Source organism: Poecilia reticulata, chromosome 9, assembly GCF_904066995.2.
Source record: "Poecilia reticulata chromosome 9, P_reticulata-male-v2, whole genome shotgun sequence".
Taxonomy (NCBI): Eukaryota; Metazoa; Chordata; class Actinopteri; order Cyprinodontiformes; family Poeciliidae; genus Poecilia; species Poecilia reticulata.
Genome location: NC_088838.1, coordinates 1,193,720 through 1,219,850, shown reverse-complemented (window position 1 = coordinate 1,219,850; position 26,131 = coordinate 1,193,720). Strand labels below are relative to the sequence as shown.

The 26,131-nt window shown below is 41.0% G+C and overlaps 1 protein-coding gene across 2 annotated transcripts in view; it reads left to right on the top strand.

The window, feature by feature from the left end:
- The window catches only part of zfr (zinc finger RNA binding protein), an 88,346-nt gene extending 62,516 nt beyond the window's left edge, over positions 1-25,830 (top strand). Inside the window, exons 15-20 of one of the 2 annotated variants that reach the window (XM_008419283.3) lie at positions 4,381-4,522; positions 6,396-6,493; positions 7,276-7,371; positions 20,717-20,828; positions 24,025-24,122; positions 24,749-25,830. In XM_008419283.3, coding sequence (XP_008417505.1) covers positions 4,381-4,522; positions 6,396-6,493; positions 7,276-7,371; positions 20,717-20,828; positions 24,025-24,122; positions 24,749-24,928 — 726 coding nt within the window. In that variant the 3' untranslated portion in view covers positions 24,929-25,830. Of the gene's footprint in view, positions 1-4,380; positions 4,523-6,395; positions 6,494-7,275; positions 7,372-20,716; positions 20,829-24,024; positions 24,123-24,748 lie in introns of those variants that run through there. The other variant, XM_008419284.3, reaches the window with a different exon arrangement.
- The last annotated feature ends 301 nt before the right edge of the window (positions 25,831-26,131 follow it).

Genomic DNA, 26,131 nt, shown 5'->3' with positions numbered 1-26,131 from the left:
CGCTGACAGACACAGCAAACCTTGCCACAGCTCGCATTGATGTGCCATCCTGGATGAGCTGCACTACCTGAGCCACTTGTGTGGGTTGTAGAGTCCGTCTCATGCTACCACGAGTGCGAAAACACCACCAACATTCAAAACTGACCAAAACATCAGCCAGACAGCATAGGTACTGAGAAGTAGTCTGTGGTCCCCACCTGTAGAACCTCTTTTATTGAGTGTGTCTTGCTAATTGCCAATAATTTCCATCTGTTGTCTATTCCATTTGCACAACAGCAGGGGAAATTGTCAATCAGTGTTGCTTCCTAAGTGGACAGTTTGATTTCACAGAAGTTTGATTTACTTGGAGTTATATTGTGTTTAAGTGTTCCCTTTATTTTTTTGAGCAGTGTATTTTTAATAGTGTAATTCTGTAAAGACAAAATATGTCTGGTGGTCCAGCTCTGATTTACATATCTTGCTAAATTGCGGGTTTGAATATTGCAAAACTTTCTCATAACAAAATAGACCTGCAGAAAGAAATTACTAATAAAATATCTTACATATGCATAGTTGTATGCTCTATGTAGAGATTCTCTTTCGCTCTGATTATATATCTCACAATTTTGTAATTTATCATTGTTTATTAAACTTTGAAAGCTGAGAGGCTTTGTTAATATTCTGTCCTAAAATACGGTTAGATGGGCCCTTTTTTTTTTTTTTTTTTGAGCACCTGCCCCTTTAGTGGTCTCTGCACAACCCTGCGGCGTGGCGAATTGACCTGTAACGCCATGTACATACGTTTGGCTCTGAATTCCACGATTTTGAGTCCAGCTCGACCAAACTCACTGGGATGGATCTTTATCCAACTCTGGACAGGAATCCAGTGCAATATTTGGTGGGCGTGGCCTAATGTCCCAACAGCGCCCCCTAGAAGATTTAAAATAATCAGCCCCAAGCCATGCTTTAACCTAAAATTATGAAACTTAGTACACATGTGTATCTTGTCAGGATGTACAAAAAAGTCTCTTGGAGCCATGGTCCAAACCCAACAGGAAGTTGGCCATTTTGGATCAAACCTGCCATTTCCTGTTTTTCATACATGTCGCATCTGATTGAACTCCTCATACAGCTTTTGAGATACAGACTTCAAACTCACTCAGCTCATTTTTGAGACATTGAAGATGAAAAGTTATCAAAAGAATTATCATACATCAAAGCATGTGGGCGTGGCTAAGTGTCAAACTTTGCCTTTGTGCCATGAAATATTAAAATGCAATAACTTCTACAGGCAAAGTGACAACTGAATCAGACTTTCCATGTCTCATTATTGACCAGTCTTGATCACATTCACATGGTCAATTGATGACATCACCTAAGCCACACCCCTCTCCAACAGGAAGTCACCTGTTTTTGTGACTTCCTGTTCCTGAGAAGGGAAGTCACAAAAATATGACTTCAATACACAAAAATTCCAGTTTTGTGCAGCTGGAATTTTGAGTCCAGCTGCACAAAACTGACTGGGATGGATCCTTATCCAACTCCGGACAGGATTCCAGTGTAGGATTCTAGTCTTACTCTGAGTAAGACTTTTACTCATAGAGTAAGTCTTACTTTTACTCTGATTCAAATGGGTTCAATGCTGTGCAAATTGATATAAAATGACATGATGATGAACTCTGTGAATGTTGGCTGCTAGCTGAAGCATGTTGGCGTGGCTTATTAGCAAATTGCAATGCCAGCTATGTCTACGATTGTCTCTAAATCAACCAGGTTTAATGTGATTTCCACCAGACTTTTATGGTTGACTTTAGTGAACCTCTAAAGAACCCAATAGCATTACATCATAACTTAACTCCACTGCGCTCCCTAGGTTAATCAAACAGCTGTATCTCCTCTCTACATTGGCTAATCTGCCTGAGATGTTGCGCTGCTGGAAACGCAATGCAGCTAATGCCAACGTAAGTGACTAGATAAAGTATCAATCCAGCTGTTCAGATACACATACATTCTCCCAAAACTTAAACTGTCATAAACTGGTTGTTGGTGGTGAGGATGATGATGTTTATCATTTTATTAAATGATAATAAACATTAAATAATAATAAACATCATCAAGAGAAGCTCAAACACAGTCCAGTACGGGCAACATGCCAAGAAAACTTGCACACAGCTAATGGAGATAGCCACTGAAAAAACTGAATACTGAATGCGACAACTACATTATTACATTATAACTTGACTCCACTTCGCCCTCTAGGTTTACCTAACCAAACCAAACCAACTTTATTTATAAAGCACTTTAAAACAACCACAGCTGATACAAAGTTCTGTACATTAAAACACAACATAATAAAAAAATAAATAAAAACTTAGTTTAAAAACAAAAACATACAATTTAAAACTATATCCCGCTGGTGTTGAAAGCCAAGTAAAATAGAAGGGTTTTAAGACGAGCTTTAAAAGTGGACAGTGAAGGGGCCTCTCTGACCTGCAAAGGCAAGTCGTTCCATAATTTAGGGCTAATGACAGAGAAGCTCTGTCCCCTCTGAGCTTCCTCCTAGATCTCGGTACCTCCAGGAGCAGCTGATCTGCTGACCTGAGTGACCGATAGGGCATGTAGGGGTGAAGAAGCTCAGAGAGGTAAGCCGGGGCAAGATTATGCAGTGATTTTAAAACAAACATAAGAATTTTTAAATGAATCCTAAAATATACAGGCAGCCAGTGAAGTGAGGCCAGGACAGGGGTCACATGCTCCCTCTTTGGAGTTCCTGTCAGAAGTTGTGCAGCAGCATCTGAACCAGCTGCAGACGTGAGAGCAGCGACTGACTGACTCCCAGATAAAGTGAGTTACAGTAATCCAATCGAGTTGAAATAAAAGCATGGATCACTGTTTCAAAATGCTGCCTGGAAAGAAAATATTTCACTGACGCCAATCGTCTTAAATGATAAAAGCTGGACTTAACCACGGCTCTGATTTGGCTGTCCAATTTAAAATCACTGTCCACCTTAAAACCAAGATCTGTAATAAAGGGTTTAAAATATACCTCCAAAGGTCCCAGGTCAACAGAGGAGGACTCACAGGAGCCACTGGGTCCAAACACCATCACCTCTGTTTTGTTTTCATTAAAATTTAAAAAGTTCAAGGCAAACCAAGCTTTAATATCACCTAGACATGCCAGGAGATGTGTGATTGAATGTACAGTTGAATCTCCTCCTTGCCTCGGCAGATCTGCACCAGATTTTTGTGTATTGTGTGAGCAATGCAGAACATGACACGGGGAGGCTCCTCCGTCAGAGCGTCAGCGGTGGCTGGGGGGGGCGGTGCTGGGACCACGCGGTGGTTATAGGCCGAGCGGCACTTGGCTGCGAGGGCCGCTCGATGCCCGCGGAGCTTTGATACTCAATTTATATTTGTTAAAATGTCTCCATCAAAACCAAGTATAAATTATCATTTAAATACGCTTTCTGCATCTTATTCACTGCAAGTGTTGTTTATCCGATGAGTCTCATCCTAAATAAAGGATGAGACTCTAATAATGAACATTCGGGTTTAATGGCAATAAAACATTACAGGTGGGAGGTGGGATTAGCGTACAGTCAGACCTCCTCCCCCTTCTTGTAATACGCTGTCCGTCCGTCCGCTCCATCAGTCCATCCACTCCTCTCCCACAGCACTCAACAGAACCTTTTCTGCGTGACATGCGTCAAGCCTATCTTTCAAGATAGAAAAAAATATGGCGACAGCAGGAGTGCCAAGATTTCATGTCGTCAAACTAAATGTGGTAATTAGCTAAACGTCATAAAACCGTTGCCAGAAGGTAGTAGTACCACAATATTTATTTCACCACCTCAGTGGTCATCAATAATGTGTTTTTGGCACAGAATCTCTAGAACCCTGAGAACGATTAGGGATATTAATGGTTTTAATTGATACTATTTGCACCATTAGAACTTCAGGGTCTTTGCAGACATTGCCTGAACTTGGCCCCGGTTACCATTTAGCACTTTTTATGGATTACTGTTGTTCAGAATTCCCAGCAATTCCCTGTCAAAATCAGAATCAACGGGTCAGATTGTTGAAAGATCAATGATTGGGCTAAACACTGCACTCTATGCACTTGTAGATGTAAACCCTGGCTCCTATGATCACAAACTGGCTGCTTCTCTGTTGTGTGTTCACAGACCCAAAGTTAGATTAACCTGTCCCACCGATAAAGCTGAGAATTGAATCCCAGCACCACATATAGTCATAACCACTAGTTACTGCAACCACAGTGAAACTAAATATGAATATGATATGCTATAATCTGGAACAAAACCAGCTGGCTGGAAGGTAAAATAAAAATTTTTGTCCATTTAGTGTCAGTTTATGTCTACAAATTTCTCTTTGTCCCTGCAGCTAGTAACACCAGACAAATATGAGGTCAAGGGATCGATGGAGGAAGCGGCTATCATCCTAACATCTTGCATCGAGCCGAAGATGCAAGTGACAATCACTTTAACTTCACCGGTCATCAGAGAGGAGCCGTGCCGGGAAGGAGGTTGGGAAACGCATCACAGCCTTCCCATTGCACTTTTTTCTTGTCTTTCTGCTCTCTCTATGCAAACAGTTTCAGTATGTTGGTTGATATTCCCAAAGAGCATTGTTCTGCTGGCACTCCTCAAAGATTCACACGTTGGATCAATTTCCATCTTCCTATAGAATTTTTTTTTTTCATTTGGATTGTGGGAGCTCTCTCTTCTCTGGGGTTTGCAGGACAGCTTGTTTTCCCTCTTTGTTCTTTAAACAGATCATTTTTTTCAATGACATGCATGACCTCTATTACTGGTCTGGAGCCAAGAGCCTCTGCGAGCTCCATAACCTGGTTAGTTTACCTGTAACTCCCATTGTGGTTTTATGGGTCACATTAGCTTGTTTATCAAATGAAATAAAGGAAAGTGCCAGCAGTGTTGCTCTTCCACCTTCTGCTCTGTGATTCTTACCTCTCAAATGCTTTCTTTTATCCTTGGAACAAAGCATGATCAGTGTTTGCCTTGTGTTGAGTTTAGTTATTCCAAGTTGAGATTCTATTTTGTTTCCTGTGTTTCAGGGAATTGTTTCCATGTGTATTGTTGGCTATACTCAATGGAAGACATGATTACATCTTTTCCCTATATTTAGTTTGAGATCAGTTTAAGAGAATTATTTCTTGACAAAGAAGTAGACGAGTTGAATTTGTTTAAATGCTGCAGTAAAACTGGAATTGTGTAAGAGCAGAGGAAATTGATGTAATTTTCCCACAGGAAACAAATCTTCTTTTTGTGTGCTGGTGAATGGTTCACCATGCTTACATCCCCTGTTCTTGAAGTGCTCCCCTGAGGTGACCTCTCTCTCTTTTGTCTTTTTTTTTTTTACAAACTTTCAAATTTGAGATTGATTCCTCTTTAAGACAACTCTTTGCCATTTTAGATTCAACTGGCAATAAAGATGAGGATAAATGATTTTAACACTGATAAATCAATTCAAATAGAGAAAATTATCAAGCCAACGAGTGGAAAATGTATTGTTTTTTATTATTCTTAGGGGAGTATTGTATAAAGTTCAGGAAAGAAGGTTTCTGTAGAGGAATCTATGGTTGCATCGGAGCACGAGCTTTAATGACCGCTGGGGTCTTATTCCAGCCTACTGATGTTAGGTATGCATGCAGTGATATCTAATCCCTTTGTTTTTGGCTAATTGTCATTTATTCTTCTTTGGCAACCATTGCTTCCTCCTTTTTTAAAATTTGTAGTTATACACAGTTTTGCATAATATTGAATTATCCTTCATACACACACCTCACCCACCCTCAGAGGATTGTGTCCCACTAGTGAATCCCATATGGCCCAACAGTCTCGGAAGGATTTTTGACCAAGGTTTTCTCACATCCCAAAAACTTTGCCACACCTGCTATTCCCATGCCACTTTTTATCAGGTCTTTTCTTCTTAGCATTTTCTTATTGTTAAAATTTTTAGTTCATATGACTCATTGGTAGACATTCAAACCTTACTGTGAATAAATACTATCCACAGCAAAAAAGTTTTATTCAAGTTTCACATTTTTACCTGATAAAATGGTTTTGGCCTAAATAGTTCTTATTCAAAACTCAAGTTTTAACTAAACACTTAAGTGAGTCTGTTGAATCAGTAACTTCATACCCATTTGAAAATTAGTTGAAGTACACAGGCAGCTACCATCAGCTTCGTTCCTCAGCAGGGTCATTTTTTGTCGGACTGTATTTATTTTTTTAATTACTAAGCGCATTTTAAGTATAAAGTTTTGTTAGAAAGAAACATTGGTATGTGTGGCAATGTGTTTGTTCTATGCCAGCCTCGCTGACCTGGTCAAACACCCATTCCCCATCATCGTTTTGACACTTGAAATCCATTTTTAGATGTAACCTCGGGTATGGTGAAAGACCCAGCGGACGTCTTGGACAGGCAAAAATGCCTTGACGCTCTGGCTGCTCTGCGCCACGCTAAGTGGTTCCAGGTTCGGAACATCATTTTACTTTCTCATTGTAGCCTTATGAGATGTATTTTTTAAATTGAGTTTTAAAACCATTTTTTCTTTTTTTTTAAATAAACAGGACAGTTCATATTTGAACCAAGAAAAAAAATTTATATTCAAGGATGCCACTCTGATAATCTGATTTATGTCCATTGTATATATTATAAATCTCAGCCCATCTGAATCCTTTAACTCATTGAATTGGCATCCTTGTATTATTTTCAGCATTACATGAACTACATGAAATTCCATAAGGCTGCAAAATAACTTGCACAAATGCCTTTATGTCCAACGTTTGTATTTTCATCCTTAACTTTTATAGAATAGGGATTGAGAGAAAAGGGAACATCTGAGTACTTTCCTGTGATTTTGCTACCTGAGCAAAAAACATGGGCAAAGGAACTCTGATTTCTTTGCCTCTTTCAGTCCCTATACTCTTCTCTCAGGTGGACTGTTGTACTTCTCAGTCCTTGTTTGTGAGAAACTACAATCAGTATGGGGTCAGGGTTTAGAGGATGGCAAGAAAAGTCCTAATTCTTGTACATCTTGTAAACTCACAACTCCTTTACTAACTGTGAGGTACAAGACTACTGGGAATGGCAGCTAAATGCAAATGTTTGGCTTAAACACATCAAACTGTATTAAAGCTTCCATTATGCACAGTAGTGATTGGACCTCTATAATGTAACTGATTCACTTGTTTGGTCCATTTATCTCTTGTCAATCTTGGTCACGCTATAAACCTAACTGTATTGCCTCAAAAGGCTAGAGCCAATGGTCTTCAGTCCTGCGTGATCATCATCCGAATCCTGAGAGACCTCTGTCAGCGAGTCCCCACATGGTCACCTTTCCCTGGATGGGTAAGTTCACAATAATGCTGATTGCTGATTCATACGCTTAACTCATTTAGTTGTTTTTGGTTTTTTTGTCTAGTTTGTAGTTTCTTTGCTTTTCTTCATTATCATAGCTCAGCATGTGAAGGCCACAGTAGATTTTGCTAATAAATACAGCTTAAAATGGCTTAAATATTCAGATTTCACTTTATGGACACTCTTTATGTTGCCTTTGTTTTTGTCCAGTATATTGCATTTTCCATAATTAACATTTATCATGATAATAATGTGAGTGGGGACTCGAGTCACATGTCTTGGACTCGAGTCGGACTTGAGTAATTAAAATCAAGACTAGAGACTTGACTTGAAGCTCTTTACTTGAAAAGACTTGATATTTTACTCAAGTCAAAAATATAAAACACATTATAAAGTGGCCCCATTAATTAATTTCACTCATTCCGTATTAACAGGCGCAGACCGTCCCTGTTTTTCCACACTCCGTATGTATGTGTGCGTAGCTGCAGCACAACCAATCAAATTAACAGGATTTAAAAATAACTGGGGAAAAGACGAGAGACAAAAAAACGCTCGAAGCAGATATGCTCTTGTGAGTAATTTCTTTTGGGTACATCAATCATGAAATATCCAACTAAAAACAGAGTAGAACATGCAAAACCTGCAAGAAGAGGATCTCAGATGGAGATACAACTTCCAACTATTTGGCAGTTGAAGTTGCACAAAGAAAGATAAGCGGTACTTTTCTTTTACTATGAGACAGCGGACTAGCTAACGTCGTTATGCTATCTTTATGTTGATACCGCTTATCTTTCACTTGTATGCTATGTTTAGTCATGCTGTATAAATCCGGTGATTCAAACGTATCCACAATAACAGGTACGTGCAGAGGAGAAGAGGTTAGGGGGGCTTGGGCACCTGCCCCTTTTGTTCCTTGCCCCTGTCTGTTACTACCCAATAGTAAGTCCCGCCCACTCCTCACAACTCTTCGGACTCACTACGGCCCAGTTCTCTGTCTAACAGGTCCGGAAAATCCCCAGAAACTCGGGTCTTACCCTAGCAATAGTTTATGGTGAATTATCTGTTTAAACTGGGGTCGGAAAGGACTCGTCTAGCTCTGACTACCTTCGATCCAGAAGTTATGACCTTTTACAGTTGAGGGGCAATCCGCTGAGTAGCCCTCACAGCGACATAACCCCTACAACCACTCCTGTTAACGGTAGCTCCTCTCCTAAAATAACGGCACTTGTTAACGGCTAGATTAAATTTAGTGACTTAGAGTTAAGTCCCAAGGTCATTATTTTAGTTTTGGCCAAAAGCAACCTATAAAACATTTCTACTTTTTCCTCCCAGAATCAAACTTCATAGCTATTTTATGACCATCAAAGAACTTTAAGGTGACTCATTAATTGAATGTCCACAACATCTTTTAGATTTTCTTAAATGCTAATTATTTTATTAGTAAGGCAATTTTGCAAGGGTCAGTACAGCTTAATTCAGTAGCAGAAATAATCAAATAAGTAAAATCAATAATCTAGCCTATCTTTCCCTAATGCTGACACTGAGAACTAAAAAAGGGAAACTTTGAGAGAGACGGACAGAGTTTGGCATTTTGAACCCCAGAACTGGCCTGATGATGAAGAAGGTGTTGCAGCAGCAGGAGGTTCCCAGTACAGGAAGAGTACTGACTTAGAGCGGCAGGTCTCGGGCCTCAGGGTGACTTCCTCATGCGCGTAGCGGTCCTCAGCTTCTTGTCTTGCAGCTCTGTAGCTCCTTTCTACCCGTCTCACGATCTTCCTGGTCCCACGGAAGGAACACACCAGTTCTTCCTCTTTGCCTTTGTTCTTTGTCTTTATCTTCATCTTTGCCTTGGTCTTTGTCTTTGGGGGTCTAAACCCAGCTGTTGAGAGAAGTGCGATTTGAAGCCACATGTTGCGGGGCTAACAGGTTGGTCCCCATGTGCAGAACAGTCTTCGGTTCTGTGGCCCCGACTCTTCTTCAGCTGCAGAGTTCTTTGTCCATCTCCGTCTTGGCTCGAAGCTGCCTGAAGGATCCAACCAAAGATTCCTCTGTTGCACCCACCTTATAAAGGGTTTATCCACCCTTTTGGTGCGTTTGCATTGGCTAGCTTTGTTGCTGTGCCTGTCTCATTGGCTGACTGCTTGGACAGATGATCTCATATCCGTCACTTTGGAGACCTCATGACCTGATGTCTGTTCTAATGTCCCCAAGTTGCTCAGTAGTTCCTCCTACCTCTGTTTCCTGCCCAACCTTTTCTTGAAGTTTAGCAATAAGGCCTTAGTCCTCCGCTATCCTATCAGTTCCCCTTTTTACCCTGTCCTTCCACCTACCATCTACCTCCTACACAACATCAGTGACCTTTAATTACAGTTACAACATTTTACACCTTTTCAAGTTCAATGTCAAAATCACATTTATAACCTTTTAGTTTATCTGATTCAACATTCATTTATAATGTTATAATAACCATAACTTATTAGTTACTCTTATTATAATCATAAGGTGAGTTATTACAGACATTTCTGAAAAGAACCCAATAATAATCCATTATTGTAATTATCTGATACCAAATTACAGTTACTTGTTTCACCTTTAAGTACTTCCACAAGTGTAAGAGTAAGTGTAAATATTCTTATAATCAAATCAACATCAACCACTGGTTAAACCAATATTAATTATTGGCATAATGATAAGTCATTATTTTAAGTATTTTACTGTGGGTTTTATCCAATCTCTCAAAATGTTTAGATTTTATTCTTTAAAAACCTTTAATGCTTTAAAATAAGGAACGGTCTGAACTATTTTTAGCCTGATGCAAGACAGAAACTTCCCCTTTATTAAGGAAATCAGCTTTTCCTGTTTCATGACTTTCTTTCTGCCTGACTATGATTTTTTATGATTAAATATAAAAAAGTAGAATTAAAGCAAAGTTTGCAGGACACAATAACAACACACACAACCAGATTCATTTTATTACAGTCTGACTCTATTGTTGGGTCTTGATGTCACCTATGTCATTAATTTTAAGGTAATTTTATTTATTATTACTATTAAACTAAAATCTCCAGCATGGGGAAGTGGGATGAGCTCGACTTTTCTCGACACCCCCAAGTGCCCTTTTGGTCCAAATGTTTATTTATTTTTGTTTGGTATTTCCTAAGCCCACTTCTGAACATAATAACATGTACTAAAATTATTTTTTTTGTTGGGGTTTTTTTGTACAACATAATAAGCCCTCCGGTCACCTTGTTACCTTAGACCTTTTACCCGTGACGTATGACGCACAATTGCCTCTCGCACAATGAGATAAGGTGGCTAACTGCGGGCTCAGCGTAGCGAACGTTCCAGATTACAAAACGGTTTTTGGTGAATTTTAAAAATAAACGTTTTTGGTGAATAAAGTGGAGTAGACTTGCTACTTGTCAGATGACGGAAAACGTTGAACGTATCGTTTCTGATTTAGCATGGAGTCGCGGTTTAAGCAGAGAGGTAATGAAATACAACAGACACTGACAGGCCGCTGCGTCTGCCTTTCTCTGAAGAACTACTGAACGGGTGGAGACAGCCAGGTGAGGAGAAACTGTTCTCATCTACCGATTTCAGTATTTTTATCAGACATTAGGCTGTTGTTGATGTGCTATTAGCTAGCTGATAGCTAACGACTTTGCTAGCAAGGCTGGATAACTAAAAAGCTTCTCCCCTGTATCTTTAATGATATCAGTCATTCTGTAGTATCGCTTATGCAATAGCAGCACATAGCCTGTCCAAAACCTATCATCTCCATAATGTCTTCTAATTTCCTTTGCTGCATAATGTAGGGAAAAACTCAATCCAGACTTTAAGTAAGTTTAGGGTCTGGTTCGCAGCGTATGAAGTTAATTTTTTCCCCCCAATTATTCAATGAAAAAAAAAAACCTCAGTTAAGTAAAATAAAATTGTAATCAAAACGTTTGGAATTGTAATTCTCTTTTCTAAACAAAAAGTTTTGTTTAAAAAGTTTTTTTTTTTTTATTAAATAAATTAAATAACTCATTTTTGTCTTGTGAACTTAAAAAGTTATTTGCCAAACTTTTATTTGCACACATCAAAAATCTTTTATTGCAATTTTAGGCCCTGCCCACGACGTTATGTGAGAATCACAAGCCAAACTTTGAGTCACAAACAAAAACTTAGAATAGCAAGAAAAGATTTCTGACATGCACAAATAAGTTAGTTTTGCAAATAATTTTTTCACTTCATGAGACAAAAATTGCGACAGACTGGCGACCTGTCCAGGGTGACCCCGCCTCTCGCCCAGATCGTTAGCTGGAGATGGACACCAGCAACCCTCCCGACCCCACTAAGGGACAAGGGTGTAAGAAAATGGATGGATTTTGCTTTAACAAAACTGAATGCATTAGTTTTTACTGTTTTTACTGTTTTTTTTCTGCAGTTCCACATTAAAGTTTGATGCAGCTCTGCTTTCCTGAATGGACCATCTTCAGCTCCACTGCAAGTGTAGCAAACAGGCATCTCTTTTTTATAGATTACAGTACACTAAAAGGTTACATTGTGCCCTTGTTTATATTTTCCATCCATCCATCCATTTTCTTCCGCTTATCCGGGGTCGGGTCGCGGGGGCAGCAGCTTCAGAAGGGAGGACCAGACTTCCCTCCCCAGCCACTTCTTCCAGCTCCTCCGGGGGAATCGCAAGACGTTCCCAGGCCAGCCGAGAGACGTAATCCCTCCAGCGTGTCCTGGGTCTTCCCCGAGGCCTCCTCCCGGTGGGACATGCCCGGAACATCTTACTAGGGAGGCGTCCAGGAGGCATCCTTACCAGATGCCCGAGCCACCTCAACTGGCTCCTCTCGACGTGGAGGAGCAGCGGCTCTACTCTGAGTCCCTCCCGGATGACCGAGCTTCTCACCGTAACTCTAAGGGAGAGCCCAGCCACCCTGCGGAGGAAGCCCATTTCGGCCGCTTGTACCCGTGATCTCGTTCTTTCGGTCATGACCATAGATGAGGGTGGGAGCGTAGATCGACCGGTAAATCGAGAGCTTCGCTTTTTGGTTCAGCTCTCTCTTCAACACGACGGACCGGTACAGCGCCCGCTTCACAGTAGACGCTGCCCCAATCCGCCTGTCGATCTCCCGCTCCCTTCTTCCCTCATTTGTGAACAAGATCCCCAGATACTTAAACTCCTCCACTTGAGGCAGGACCGACAGCCCGTATCAAAGGGCCCGGTACCCCATACTCCCGGAGTACACCCCACAGGGCCTCGCGAGGGACACGGTCGAACGCCTTCTCCAAGTCCACAAAACACATGTTAACTGGTTGGGCGAACTCCCATGCACCCTCCAGGACCCTGCTGAGGGTGTAGAGCTGGTCCAGTGTTCCACAACCAGGACGAAAACCACACTGCTCTTCCTGAATCCAAGGTTCGACTATCCGACGGACCCTCCACTCCAGGACCCCTGAATAGACCTTACCAGGGAGGCTTAAGAGTGTAACCCCCCTGTAATTGGAGCGCACCCTCCGGTCCCCCTTTTTAAACAGGGGGACCACCACCCCAGTCTGCCAATCCAGGGGAACTGCCCCCGATGTCCATGCGATATTGCAGAGTCGTGTAAGCCAACACAACCATGCAACATCCAGAGCCTTAAGGAACTCCGGGCAGATCTCATCCACCCCCGGGGCCCTGCCACTGAGGAGCTTTTTGACCACCTCGGCAACCTCGTCCCCAGAGACTGGAGAGCCCAACCCAGAGTCCCCATGCTCAGCTTCCTCAACAGAAGGCATGTTGGTGGGATTGAGGAGGTCTTCGAAGTATTTCGCCCACCGGCCCACAACGTCCCGAGTTGAGGTCAGCAGTGCACTATCCCCACTATAAACAGTGTTGGTGCTGCACGCCGGATGGTGGACCAGAATCGCCTCGAAGCCGTACGGAAGTCTGTCTCCATGGCCTCTCCAAACTCCTCCCACGCCCGAGTTTTTGCCTCAGCGACAACCCGAGCCGCATGCCGTTTCACCCGCCGGTACCCATCAGCTGCTTCTGGAGTCCCACAGGCCAAAAAGGCCCGATAGGACTCCTTCTTCAGCTTGACAGCATCCCTCACCGAAGGTGTCCACCAACGGGTTCGAGGGTTGCCGCCACGACAGGCACCAACAACCTTGCGGCCGCAGCTCCGATAGGCCGCCTCGGCAATGGAGGTACGGAACATGGTCCACTCAGACTCAATGATCCCCACCTCCCCCGGAACATGTTCGAAGTTCTTCCGGAGATGAGAGTTGAAGCTCCGTCTCACAGGGGACTCCGCCATACGTTCCCAGCAGACCCTTACTACACGTTTGGGCCTGCCAGGTCTGACCGGCTTCCTCCCCCACCACTGGAGCCAACTCGTCACCAGGTAGTGGTCAGTGGACAGCTCCGCACCTCTCTTCACCTGAGTGTCCAAGACATACGGCCGCAAATCCGATGAGACGATGACAAAGTCAATCATCGAACTGCGGCCTAGGGCGTCCTGGTGCCAAGTGCACATATGGACGCCCTTATGCCTGAACATGGTGTTTGTGATGGACAATCTGTGACGAGCACAGAAGTCCAACAACAGAACACCACTTGAGTTCAGATCGGGGGGGCCGTTCCTCCCAACCACGCCTCTCCAGGTCTCACTGTCATTGCCCACGTGAGCGTTGAAGTCCCCCAGTAGAACCCCAACGTACAGGTGCCCAGATGGGGGGGCAACAAGTATGCCCACTCCAGCCCGCCGCCTCTCACTGTGGGCAACTCCAGAGTGGAAGTACGTCCAGCCCCTCTCAAGGAGACTGGTTCCAGAACCAGAGCCATGTGTCGAGGTGAGGCTGACTATTTCTAGCCGGAACCTCTCAGCCTCGCACCCTAGCTCCGGTTCCTTCCCCACCAGAGAGGTGACGTTCCACGTCCTAAGAGCCAGCTTCTGCAGCCGAGGATCAGATCGCCAGGGTCCGCTCCCTCGGCTGCTGCCCATAGCACAATGCACCCGATCCCTTTGGCCCCTCGGACAGGTGGTGAGCCCATCGGAAGGGGGACCCACGTCTCTTCTTCGGGCTGAGCCCGGCCGGGCTCCGTGGGTAAAAGTCTGGCCACCAGGCGCTCGCCATCGTGCCCCACCTCCAGGCCTGGCTCCAGAGTGGGGCCCCGGTGACCTGCGTCCGGGCGAGGGAAAACGAAGTCCAAAGTTTGTGTTCATCATAAGGGGTCTTCGGACTGCGCTTTGTCTGGTTCCTCACCTAGGACCTGTCTGTCTTGGGTGACCCTACCAGGGGCATAAAGCCCCAGACAGCATAGCTCCTAGGATCATTGGGACACTCAAACCCCTCCACCACGATAATAGTGCAATTCTGTAAAGACAAAATATGTCTGGTATTCTAGCTCTCATTTACATATCTTGCTAAATTGCGGATTTGAATATTGCAATACTTTCCTATAGCAAAATAGACCTGCAGAAAGAAATTACTAATAAAATATCTTACATATGCATAGTTGTATGTTCTATATAGAGATTTTCCTTAGCTTTGATTGTGTATCTCACAATTTTATAATTTATTATTGTTTATTAAACTCTGAAAGCTGTGTGGCTTTAATATTCTGTCCTAGAATGTGGTTAGATGTACCCCTTTAGTGGTCTCTGCACGGCCCTGCACAATAATGTGAACCGTGTTGTTAGCTCAGGAAGCCGGTGAATTGTGAGAGGAGTCCGGTGTTCAGAAAGCAGGTTCTGTACCTGAACTCAGGGAAGAGAGTTTCTCTCTGTCCCATCATAATGATGAACTGGGTCCAGTTCCATAACAGAATGGGTGGTGTATTCATAAGGGAAACTACGGTTTCTTACAGCCCTTTCCCACCCTGCTCCCGTATTAGTATTTTCCCATAAATATCCGTCTTCCCCCCACAGCTCTTACATTAGTTTTACTCCCCCCTCCTCTGACAGTAGCACCGGACAGAGACATTTTCCATATTCTCAAATTCAAAATTTGAGAGGTATTGGGTGTATTTGAAGACATCTATGTTGGGGAAATTATATTGACAATAAACATATTGCTTACTACATTCAGTGCATTAAGTCTGCTATTTTCAGTTATAACTCTTCAAATTCCGGTGTGATGGTCGTTGAAATACCATCTCCAAGTGGTATAATTTCCAAGTGGTATAATTTTGCTACAAACCAGATTCCAAAAATGTTGGGACACTAAAATTTGAATAAAAACTGAATGCAATGATGTGGAGGTGCCAACATCTAATATTTTATTCACAATAGAATACAAATCACAGATCAAAAGTTTAAACTGAGAGAATGTATCATTTTAAGGGAAAAATATGTTGTTTCAAAATTTCATGACGTCAACAAATCCCAAAAAAGTTGGGACAAGGCCATTTTTACCACTGTGTGGCATCTCTCCTTCTTACAACACTCAACAGACGTCTGGGGACAGAGGAGACCAGTTTCTCAACTTTAGAAATAGGAATGCTCTCTCATTCATGTCTAATACAGGCCTCTTAACTGTTCAATCGTCTTGGGCCTTCTTTGTCGCACCTTCCTCTTTATGATGAGCCAAATGTTCTCTATAGGTGAAAGATCTGGACTGCAGGCTGGCCATGTCGGTACCCGGATCCTTCCCCTACGTAGCCATGATGTTGTGATTGCTGCAGAATGTGGTCTGGCATTATCTTGTTGAAAAATGCAGGGTCTTCCCTGAAAGAGATTACTTCTAGATGGGAGCATATGTTGTTCTAGAACCTGAACATAGTTCTCTGCATTAATGGTACCTTTCCAGACATATAAGCTGCTCATGCCACAAGCACTCATGCAACCCCATACCATCAGTGATGCAGGCTTCTGATAACAACTTGGGTTATCCTTGTCCTCTCTGGTCTGGATGACATGGCGTTACAATGTTCCATAAAAAACTTCAAATCATGACTCATCTGACCACAGAACAGTCGTCCATTTTGCCTCACTCCATTTTAAATGACTCCTGGTCCAGTGCAAACGGCTGAGCTTGTGGAGCTTGCTTAGAAATGGCTTCCTCTTTGCACTGTAGAGTTTCAGCTGGCAGCGGCGGATGGCACGGTGGATTGTGTTCACTGACTATGCTTTCTGGAAGTATTCCTGAGCCCATGCTGTTATTTCCTTGACAGTGGCATTCCTGTTTGAGGTGCAGTGACGTTTAAGGGCCCGGAGATCACGAGCATCCAGTAGAGTTTTACGGCCTTGACCCTTATGCACAGCGATTGTTCCAGATTCTCTGAATCTTTTGATGATGATATGCACGGTTGATGATGATAACTTAAAAGTCTCTGCTATTTTACGCTGGGTAACACCATTCTGGTATTGCTGCGCAACAATGGTGGAATTGGTGATAGTCGAGAAAAGTCGAGCTCATCCCACTTCCCCATGCTGGAGATTTTTGTTTAATAATAACAATGAATAAAGTTACCTTTAAAATTGAGTACACAGGTGACATCAAGACCCAACAGTAGTCAGACTGTAATAAAATTAATCTGGTTGTGTGTGTTTTGTCCTGCAAACTTTGCTTAGATTCTACTTTTTTCTATTTAATCATAAAAAATCATAGTCAGGCAGAAAGAGTGTCATGGAACAGGAAGAGCAGGTTTCCTGAAGAAAGAGGAAGAAAGTTTCCAGCCTGCATGTGTATAAAAATAGTTCAGAGTACTCCTTATTTCAAGCATTAAAGGTTAAAAGAATAAAAAATAAACATTTTGAATAATTGGATAAAACCCAGAGTAAAATGCTTACCATCTTGGCTTCAGAGAGACACTGACATTCTAAGAAACTCTTTTTATATCCAATCATGTTGTCAATTGACCTAATTAGTGTTTATTGCTCTTCCAACTGTTATATGTTCAATTTCCTTTTTCCAGCCACTTATTGCTACTTGTCCCAACTTTTTTGGGATTTGTAGACACTATGAAATTTTGAATCAACATATTTTTCCTTTAAAATGTTACATTTACTCGGATTAAACTTTTGATCTACCATCTATGTTCTATTACGAATAAAATATTGACATTTGCCATCTCCACATCATTGCATTCAGTTTTTATTCACAATTTATTTAGTATCCCAACTTTTTTGGAGTCCGGTTTGTAGAAAAACAAATAACACTTTATTTGAAGGGGTGTGCTTAAGTCTGACATGACACTGTCATAAACATGACATAACATCTGTCATGAACATAAAGAAGTCTTTATGAATGTTTATTACAGTTGTCATGAAGCGTCATTCGGTAAATGACACTTTTAATGCAAAGTTGCTCTAAAAGTTGCATTGAAACTCCATTAAAAATGCCAACTTTGCATTAAATTGCCTGATTTTGTAAATTCTGATAACATTGGCATTTTTAATGGACTTTTAATGCAACGTTCAGCGCAACTTTGCATTAAATGTGTCATTATTTACCAAATAACACTTTATGACAACTATCATAAACATTCATAAAGACTCCTTCGTGTTCATGACAGATGTTATGTTTATGACAGTGTCATGTCAGTCTTATGCACACCCCTTCAAATAAAGTGTTACCACAAATAAAAATCCAGTAATATTGCTATCATTCAGAACTTGCCCTAAAAGTAAAACAAAAATTACAATTGTAAGGATCCAGAACGTAACGCTGTGGGGTAGTTCTGAGTGTTTCTGGATGGTCATGCAGCACATTATTTTGTGTCTTGGTTAGTGATTCTGGCAAGCTTGATTCAGACATGTTTTTATCAATACTGAGATGTGAAATTAGCTGTAGATTTAACCCCACTTGTACTGACAGTTATTTATTTTATCGTCACATCCAAATTCAAAACCACTGTTTTATTTGCAATGAGTCTATTGTGTGTTTGACAGAACACACAGTCTATTATTTACATTTAGCATAATTGGAACATTTTTTTTTTTATCGACTCAAAAGGACTTGAAATTTCAAGCTGGCGACTTGACTTGAAGACAAAGACTTGAGACTTGCAAAACAGCGACTTGGTCCCATCTCTGATAATATATAACTATTGAAAAGATTCTCCAGTCTTATTTGCTTTTGGTCATATTAAAATCACTATTGCATTTTATTCTATTTTAAAGTGTAACTAAATAGGTGTGATGGAGACCATCCCTAATAAATGATTATTGATATTATATTTAAAATTTATTTACAGAACAAATTCTTTTTGTTTCACTTCTTTATTTCAGTTACATTGTGACATTTAGTTAAACATTCTTTCAGGCAGAGGGACTGACCATCCTTCCTGTACAGGGAGAATGGGTGGAAATGTCAGTTTGTTTCAATTTGGGGTTAATTGATTGAGTCTTACCTTTTTGGGTGTGTCTCCTCAGCAGGGTGGAGCAGCAAAGGGGGACAAATGCTCCTGGTGCTCCTTTATTTTATTTATTTATTTATTGAGCGGAATTGTACAGGAACACAATGGCCAGGCTAAGTTTCATGAGAATAATGGCTTTCTTTAGACTCTGACAAAAAACACTTGCATGATTTAAAAAGATGAACTCCTGTTTTCATTTTGTGTACACAAAAGCTGTTAATAAATATTTCTTACAGACTGATATAAATCCCACTACATTTCAGAGTACTGTTGTTTCTGTCTATAGTAATCAGATGCCGTCTTGTCTTATAATAAGGATAAGTCGAAACATGAACAACTAAAGCTGAATACACAGAAGCGGAAGATGATGTGAGGATTTCAGCAAAGACTTGAGCAATTTATGTGCAGTTTGGAGGAAGGAGCTGGATGGAGTGATGAAGAAAAGGAGCTAGTTCTAATGAAGGACTGCAACCTTGTTTATTTGAGCCATATAGTTCAGGAAGAAACAATGACTTCGTTTCTGGGGAGGAAGGGTTGGAACTGGGCATCTGTCACCTCCAGATCACTGAATGGTAATAAACAGATTTGTGTATATAATGATTATTAATCTATAATTCTGGTTTAATTCAAATAATCCAGTTACTTAAAAGTAACTGGTACAAGTTCTGCATGTCTTCCAACATATAAATGATGTTCTGAGCATGGTGTTCAGTGACCAGCCCTGCTGTTACTCTTTTTTCCAAGTCTGGATTTCAATTTGTCCTCTTTCGATATATCTGTTACAATCTTGTACAGTACAGAGGGATTATCAGTTGACGTCACCCAGCATCATCACCACCCAGTGTACTGTGTATGTTACCTGTAGAAAGAAAGTAAAAATATATTATTCTACTATTTACAATTAGGCTAAAAAAAACAATTTCCAACTCGGAGCATGCACATAACATGCAGCGTGGGGCCATCTGATACAGATGTCAGGTTTTATTTTTAGCATAGCAGCGCACTGCCTCTCATTCAGGCTGCTGCACTTTAGTTTCTGATGACTTGGTTTGATATATATAAAATTTTTATAACAGAAGGTGACATAGTTACTTGATCGTACTATAAAATGGCATCACGTGTCATATAAGGCTGTCCCTTTAAACTGCCAGTGAGTCCTGCATTGTTTAGATGTTCTCAAGTGGATCAGTCCTCTGTAAGCTCTTAGATTCAATTTGGTACTGACCTCTTGGAAGGTTCTTCACCGTTTCATTTTTATTCCCTGGATAATGGTTCATTCTGTGTGATTTGTCAATGTCAGTGACTTTTTTGTGTATTTTTGTTTTTGTAACTTGGATCGGAATATGATGTGTTCTATAATATGAAGGAAGGCTAAAAGATCTAAAAAGAAAACAGGTTCTACTGGAGTGACATGACTTCTTGTATCTTCAGGTCAGGAAACGGTCAATTAGTTTGTTCAGAACTTTACCAGGCGGATCACTATTCAAATTTTTATAACCTTAAAACTTAGTGACCGTTATTTAGGAGTAGAGGCTACATGATGAGTTTTCATGAGACAGTGTCTTATAACATAAAAGCAAAATATTAATTATTTTATGTTAATAATGAATGATCAATGGATTGTCATGGCACTACTTTTCTGAATTCTGTTCAGCTTTCCTGTCCTCTTTAATATAGTGCGAGTTATAACCTTGAATGAATGAAGCTGGGTGTTTTGTCACTGTCAATTCAATTTAGTTTTTTCATGGGGCCTATTCACAATAACTGTAGATTATGCCCAGAAATCTACGGATTCCAACTGGATTGTTTTCATTTTAATTGGATCCTAGTTATTAAACAATGCAGTAAAATTCAGTTTATTATGCAAAAAAGTTGAAGGAAACCCTGCCCACTGCAGCTTTCACTGCCACAACTGAGTACTTTCTACATAAAACCACCAAACACATTCTCTTTCCAATCCCATAAGTTGTTTTTATTGTTGTCTTCATGCAGGCAATGGAGCTACTGGTTGAGAAGGCTATAAACAGCGCCTCAGCCCCTCTCAGCCCCGGTGATGCACTGAGACGTGTCTTTGAATGCATTTCTTCTGGAATTTTACTTCCTGGTGAGATGTCTTTGAATTTTTTCTGCAGTTCTGTCTCAACTGAGCGATGTGACAACTTTAGTGTTTTTCTTGTGGGAGTTGAGCAGAGAGCTATAGGAAACATTTGAGAGAAAATTCTTGCTAATTAAAACACAATGTATATTGGAGAACAATTTTACTGATCAGCTTTGATTCATTTTTATCTTATCCAGTCAACTGCTACTAGGAATGCGTGATGTACGGTATATGGTAGACACGACAGAAATTTGGCCTATGATAGAGACCTGCAGTGTACCAGTTAATTCTTGATGATGTAACTGGCCTACGTTAAAACAGAGCCAGTGGGAGGCAGCAGGGCAAAGAGCACAAGGGAAGAACTCACTATAAAGGCAGGTCCAAAAACATCAATTACCTGGACCTGGATCAGGTCTAACCTCCTGCAGTCTTAGCATGGCGGCATGTGTCACTCTCAGACAACTGGAAACCGAGGGGAAAACGTCCACATGGGATCGGCATGACCTCCACTGGGACGCACATGGGGAAACGCTCTCAATCCAGTGGACCACGTTTCTTAACCCTCCCGCCTCCTGCAGCCTTAGCGCAATGCTCAGGAAAAATGGCAGATGTCGCGCTCGGACAGCGAGGAAGGGCTGTGAGGTGGTCTGATTGTCTTTCTGAAACCACATAGAATAAACCTTGCAAAACCGCACACTGAGACCAAGCCGGATCATGCACAGTAAAAAAATTGTGCGGTTTAAATGACCCTATCTGTTAAGACTGTGGGAAGGTTGACCAGTCAGACCAGGAGCAGAGAAATTTAACCTGTGGGTGGAATGGAGGAGATACAAGCATTTTGTTATTACCATCTTAAAACAATACATGTGCGTGAATACCAGCAATATTGTGTTTATTTTTCATTTATTTATTTAACCAGGTAGTCACCATGTGGGTGACTATCTGGTTAAATCAAAGTTAAACGAAAACTATATCTATATAGGAACACAATAACGTTAATGTAACTGATGCCTGTGTCAAATCCTGCCTTTTCTTCCCAGTGTTGTGCCTGGAGCTTGTAGTCAGCTGTATTGCTGGTATTCAAGCACATGTATTGTTTTAAGGTGGTAATATAAAAATGTTTAAATTTCCTCCATTCCACACACAGATTACATTTCTCTGCTCCTGGTCTGACTGGTCAACCCTCCCACGGTTTTAAGTGATGGGGTCAATTAGACCCCACAATTGTTTTGCTCTGTGCACTGTCCAGCAGGATCATACTGTGTGCTTTTACAAGTTTTTTTCTTTCTTTGTGGTTTCACACCAACCCACGGCGCTTCCTCACTGTCTGATTGTGGTATTTGCCATGCTCCTCCTGAGCATTGCAGTAAGACTGCAAGAACTGCATTGAACTCGGCCAGTGGCGGAACAAGTCGACGTCTTGCCGGGGAGTGGGGCTAATGACCGGGCCCTTTATTCTCAAAATAACAAAGCTCATGAAAGCATAATTTTATAAAGTACTAATAAAAGCCACTCATATTTGTTGTAAAAAATACTTCGATCTACCTAGTTTACAATCCGTTCCTAAGTATCTGACTGATGATGACGTTGTGGATGGTTGGTGACATGTTTTACCCAGAATACACTTGGAGACAATATCGGCGATCAACTTGTAAATTTGTGTGTCATAAAGTTAAATGTAAGAATGAAAATAAAGCCAGTCATGTAGCACAACATTTTATTCAATATTTTACACCTACTATGTCCCTAAAATCAGTTGGTCTTGTAAAGTTTTTAGCAACCCTCCATTTATAATCTACATACACCATACTCAACATGCGAGGGTCCACCTTCTCCAGCTCTCATCAGATGTGATCCAGACTGGGATCTCTGAAGTCATATTCTGCCTCCCATCCGGGCCCCCCCCCAGACCCGGCCCGGGGGTCCACAAATCCCCCCCCCCCCCCCCCCCCCCCCCATGCCCCCATCGCTCCACCCCGGGACCCAACACGCGCATATCAACACTAATATAAGTGTAACAATAATGACCAAAATAAAACACAGGAAATATTAAGGTTAGCTAAAATCTCGTTGCGGGAGCTAAAGGACCCCTGAACGCTGCGGACTGATGCTGTTGTCACGGTTGCCTAGATAGATCAGGAGAGGAACACAGCAGACCCTGATATGGTAATGTTTTGCTATGATTATGTGTCTTTTTGTGCTATTAGTAGATTATTTTTGTTTTTATTATTTGCTTATTTAATATATAATATCAGAAAAAATAATACAAATGATCATTTAAAAAACAACGCATACATTAGATTAACAGTAAATACATGTATGTTTTATTTTGAAATGTTTATATATTTTATGAATTCATTGTTCAGTGGTCATTAATGCACCAGACATAGACCTGCATCCCAGGGGCGGTTCTAGATGGGGGCCAACAGGGTACCAAAGAAGTTATACTAAATAAATGTCTTATGTTAATACTCAGTGATTAATTTTTTTTAACCTTCACAATTTTACTTTTAACAATGAATTAAAAATTATAGTGCTGCACTTTTGGGTGCTGTATAGGATCACGCTTTCCATCTGCCAGGGATCTGCAAACTGAATTTTTTTGATTCCCTTATTTTGATTTCTGAAAGGTGGCAACCCTACTCATACCGGAAGAAGGGAAGTATCTTAATAAACGAGCCGGACACGGTGCTTCTGCTCCAGCGATTATTATCTAAGGAAGCAGTTCCAGTGCTCTTCACTATAGCTTGCGCTAGACTCCTCCTGCTGGTTGAATCTGTCTACTGCTTCAGCCAAATCAGACTAATCAGCGTCATGGGAGGTTAAACCCGAACCATGTCCAGATAATTAACATTTTTGCACCTGGTTTTTTAACGAGCTCTTGCTTTACGCTCTGTCACGCTGCTTCTTGCTTGCTCTGTTTTGGTGCCGGCTGGTTACGTCAACAAAAATGACTGCTTTTAGCCGGTAGACTGCAGATCTCAATCGTAGGATACATTTCTATTGTTTCTACCATATACTGGGTATATCGCACGTTCCTATCGCGATATGAATTTTATGCCACTTCACACATTCCTAGCTGCTCCTATGCACAATGGGCATGTTCACAAAAAGGGCCAGTCCGGTTGGAGTTTTATTGACCTTGCCCTCATTAATGTGGGATTCCACGCAGCAACACAACTGGTTTTGTTTCCCTGTGCAGGTGGACCAGGGTTGTTGGATCCGTGTGAGAAGAAGCCTGTGGATACCCTCACTGCCATGGGAGAGCAGCAGAGAGAGGACATAACCTCCAGCGCTCAGGTACACACTCAATCTGATAGTTTGCTTCAGACATTTGGCTCTTTGAAAATCCATTTTTATTATACAATTGTAAATACTTGTACTAAATAATGGCAATAGAATAAAGTTTTGGCCATAATGAGCTGCTCTAAATTCAGCACATGTGAAATACCAGGGATTTATAAATGATTTAATTTATTCTAAATGACAGGTTGTCCCTTTTTTGCAACTGATAAGAGATGGACTGATTGAAGCAAAGTTAGGTATTTTTACCACATTCCAACACAAATCCCTGTTCCTTTTTAAATTTCCACTTGAAAGAATCAGTTTTGCTTTAAATTAGATGGTTAGAAGCCACTGATTTAGAGAAGTTCTGAAATGTTTATGTAACAGTAAGACTACACCTCCCAGGAAGCCTCCATTTTGCTTTTACCTGCTAGAGGAGTTCAGTAATCTAAAGCTGCAGTAGAGTTTGAAAACAGAAACAATCAACTTCACTTTATTCAGACGTAAAGAAGACCTCAGGTCAGACCTCAGGTCAGAACTACAACACATTAACTTTACTATTCTGTTTTACTTTGACTTGTCTCTCTTTCCAAACCCTGATGAAGCAACATTTGTTTGAACACATTGTCGTTGTTTTGCAGTTTGCTCTGAGGCTTCTGGCCTTCCGTCAAATTCACAAAGTTCTGGGTATGGATCCCTTACCGCAGATGAACCCTCGCTTCAACGTTCGCAACAGCCGGAAACGCCGTCATGACAACAGTGATGGAACAGACAGCTTTGAAGGGGAAGGCAAAAAAGACAAAAAAGATTTTGATAATTAAAGTTTTTCTGTTATCACTTAAGGGAAACCCTAGAAAAATGTCCTAAAACTGTTTGCCTGTTTTGTGTGTGCCGTTTTTTTTTCTCTCCCTACAAAGCAGTGTATCTGATCCAAACTCTGTATTACAAACACAAATGTTAAGCTACATGTTATTTCAGTTGTAGATTTTCAGAATGCTGGTGCTTGGCAAAATAAACGAGCTGCTGTGCTTGTTGTGTAGAAAGATTGAAGGACAGTGGCTCTGCTGCTCTAACCTCACCTGTCTGACTACGAGCCGAATCTCAGAGGATCACTGTATCCACGTTTAGACCATCAGCTCAGAGGAGTACTGACTGTCAATGACTTCATTCATCTGTATAGTACTATCCAGAGCTTTGTGTTGTTGTTATTGTGATGCAGATGGGCCAACTGAAAGTTTTTCTAAATGAATAACTCATCTAAATGCAAGTGGTGTTTAATGCTGTGGTCTTGTTACGTTTTGGTGCTTAACATCACTTAAAAGTACCAACAAAGCAGTGCATACCAGACTTTTAATTCTTCATTTATCTTTGTAGTTAGTGGAATTGTTTCATTTTTGCATATGTATCTGAGAGTATTTCTAATCTATTAATAGAAAAAACTAGCTTTAACTTAGTGATATTTCTTTTCTTAAAGGAACAAACATTTCACATCCTATACTGTTTGTTTTTATATTAATTTTAGTTAAATGCAACATTATTGGCTTGCCTGTCAATTATTAGAAGCTGAATTATTTCAAGGCAAGAAATATGACTAGAGCGCATGACTGGTTGTGGAAGCAGTGATGTAAACCCCTTCATCATGGCTTCTTTTGTGAATGTTTGCTGTATCTTGTTCTGCTTCCTGGTTCAAGTGGCAGAATAAAAGCATTTTTAGATGGCTGAATATTTGTAATTAGAAGCATTTTTTTCTCGTTTTCTTTTCTAGTTTTCATTTTTGAATAATCATATAAAGGGGGTTCAGGTGTCGAGGGTTACTGGCCTAATGCAACTTGGGCAGTAAGGATTTTAGTAAATAAGTAGACACAAAATTGGCTTATTCTCCAGATTTTTTTTTATTTAACAAATTGAGCTGTTTATACAATATTAGAAATGCATGAAAAAATACAAATGAATTCTTTTTTGATATTGTTCAATCGCATATATATTCCAGTTGATCCTAGTTATTAAACAGTACAATAAGCTCA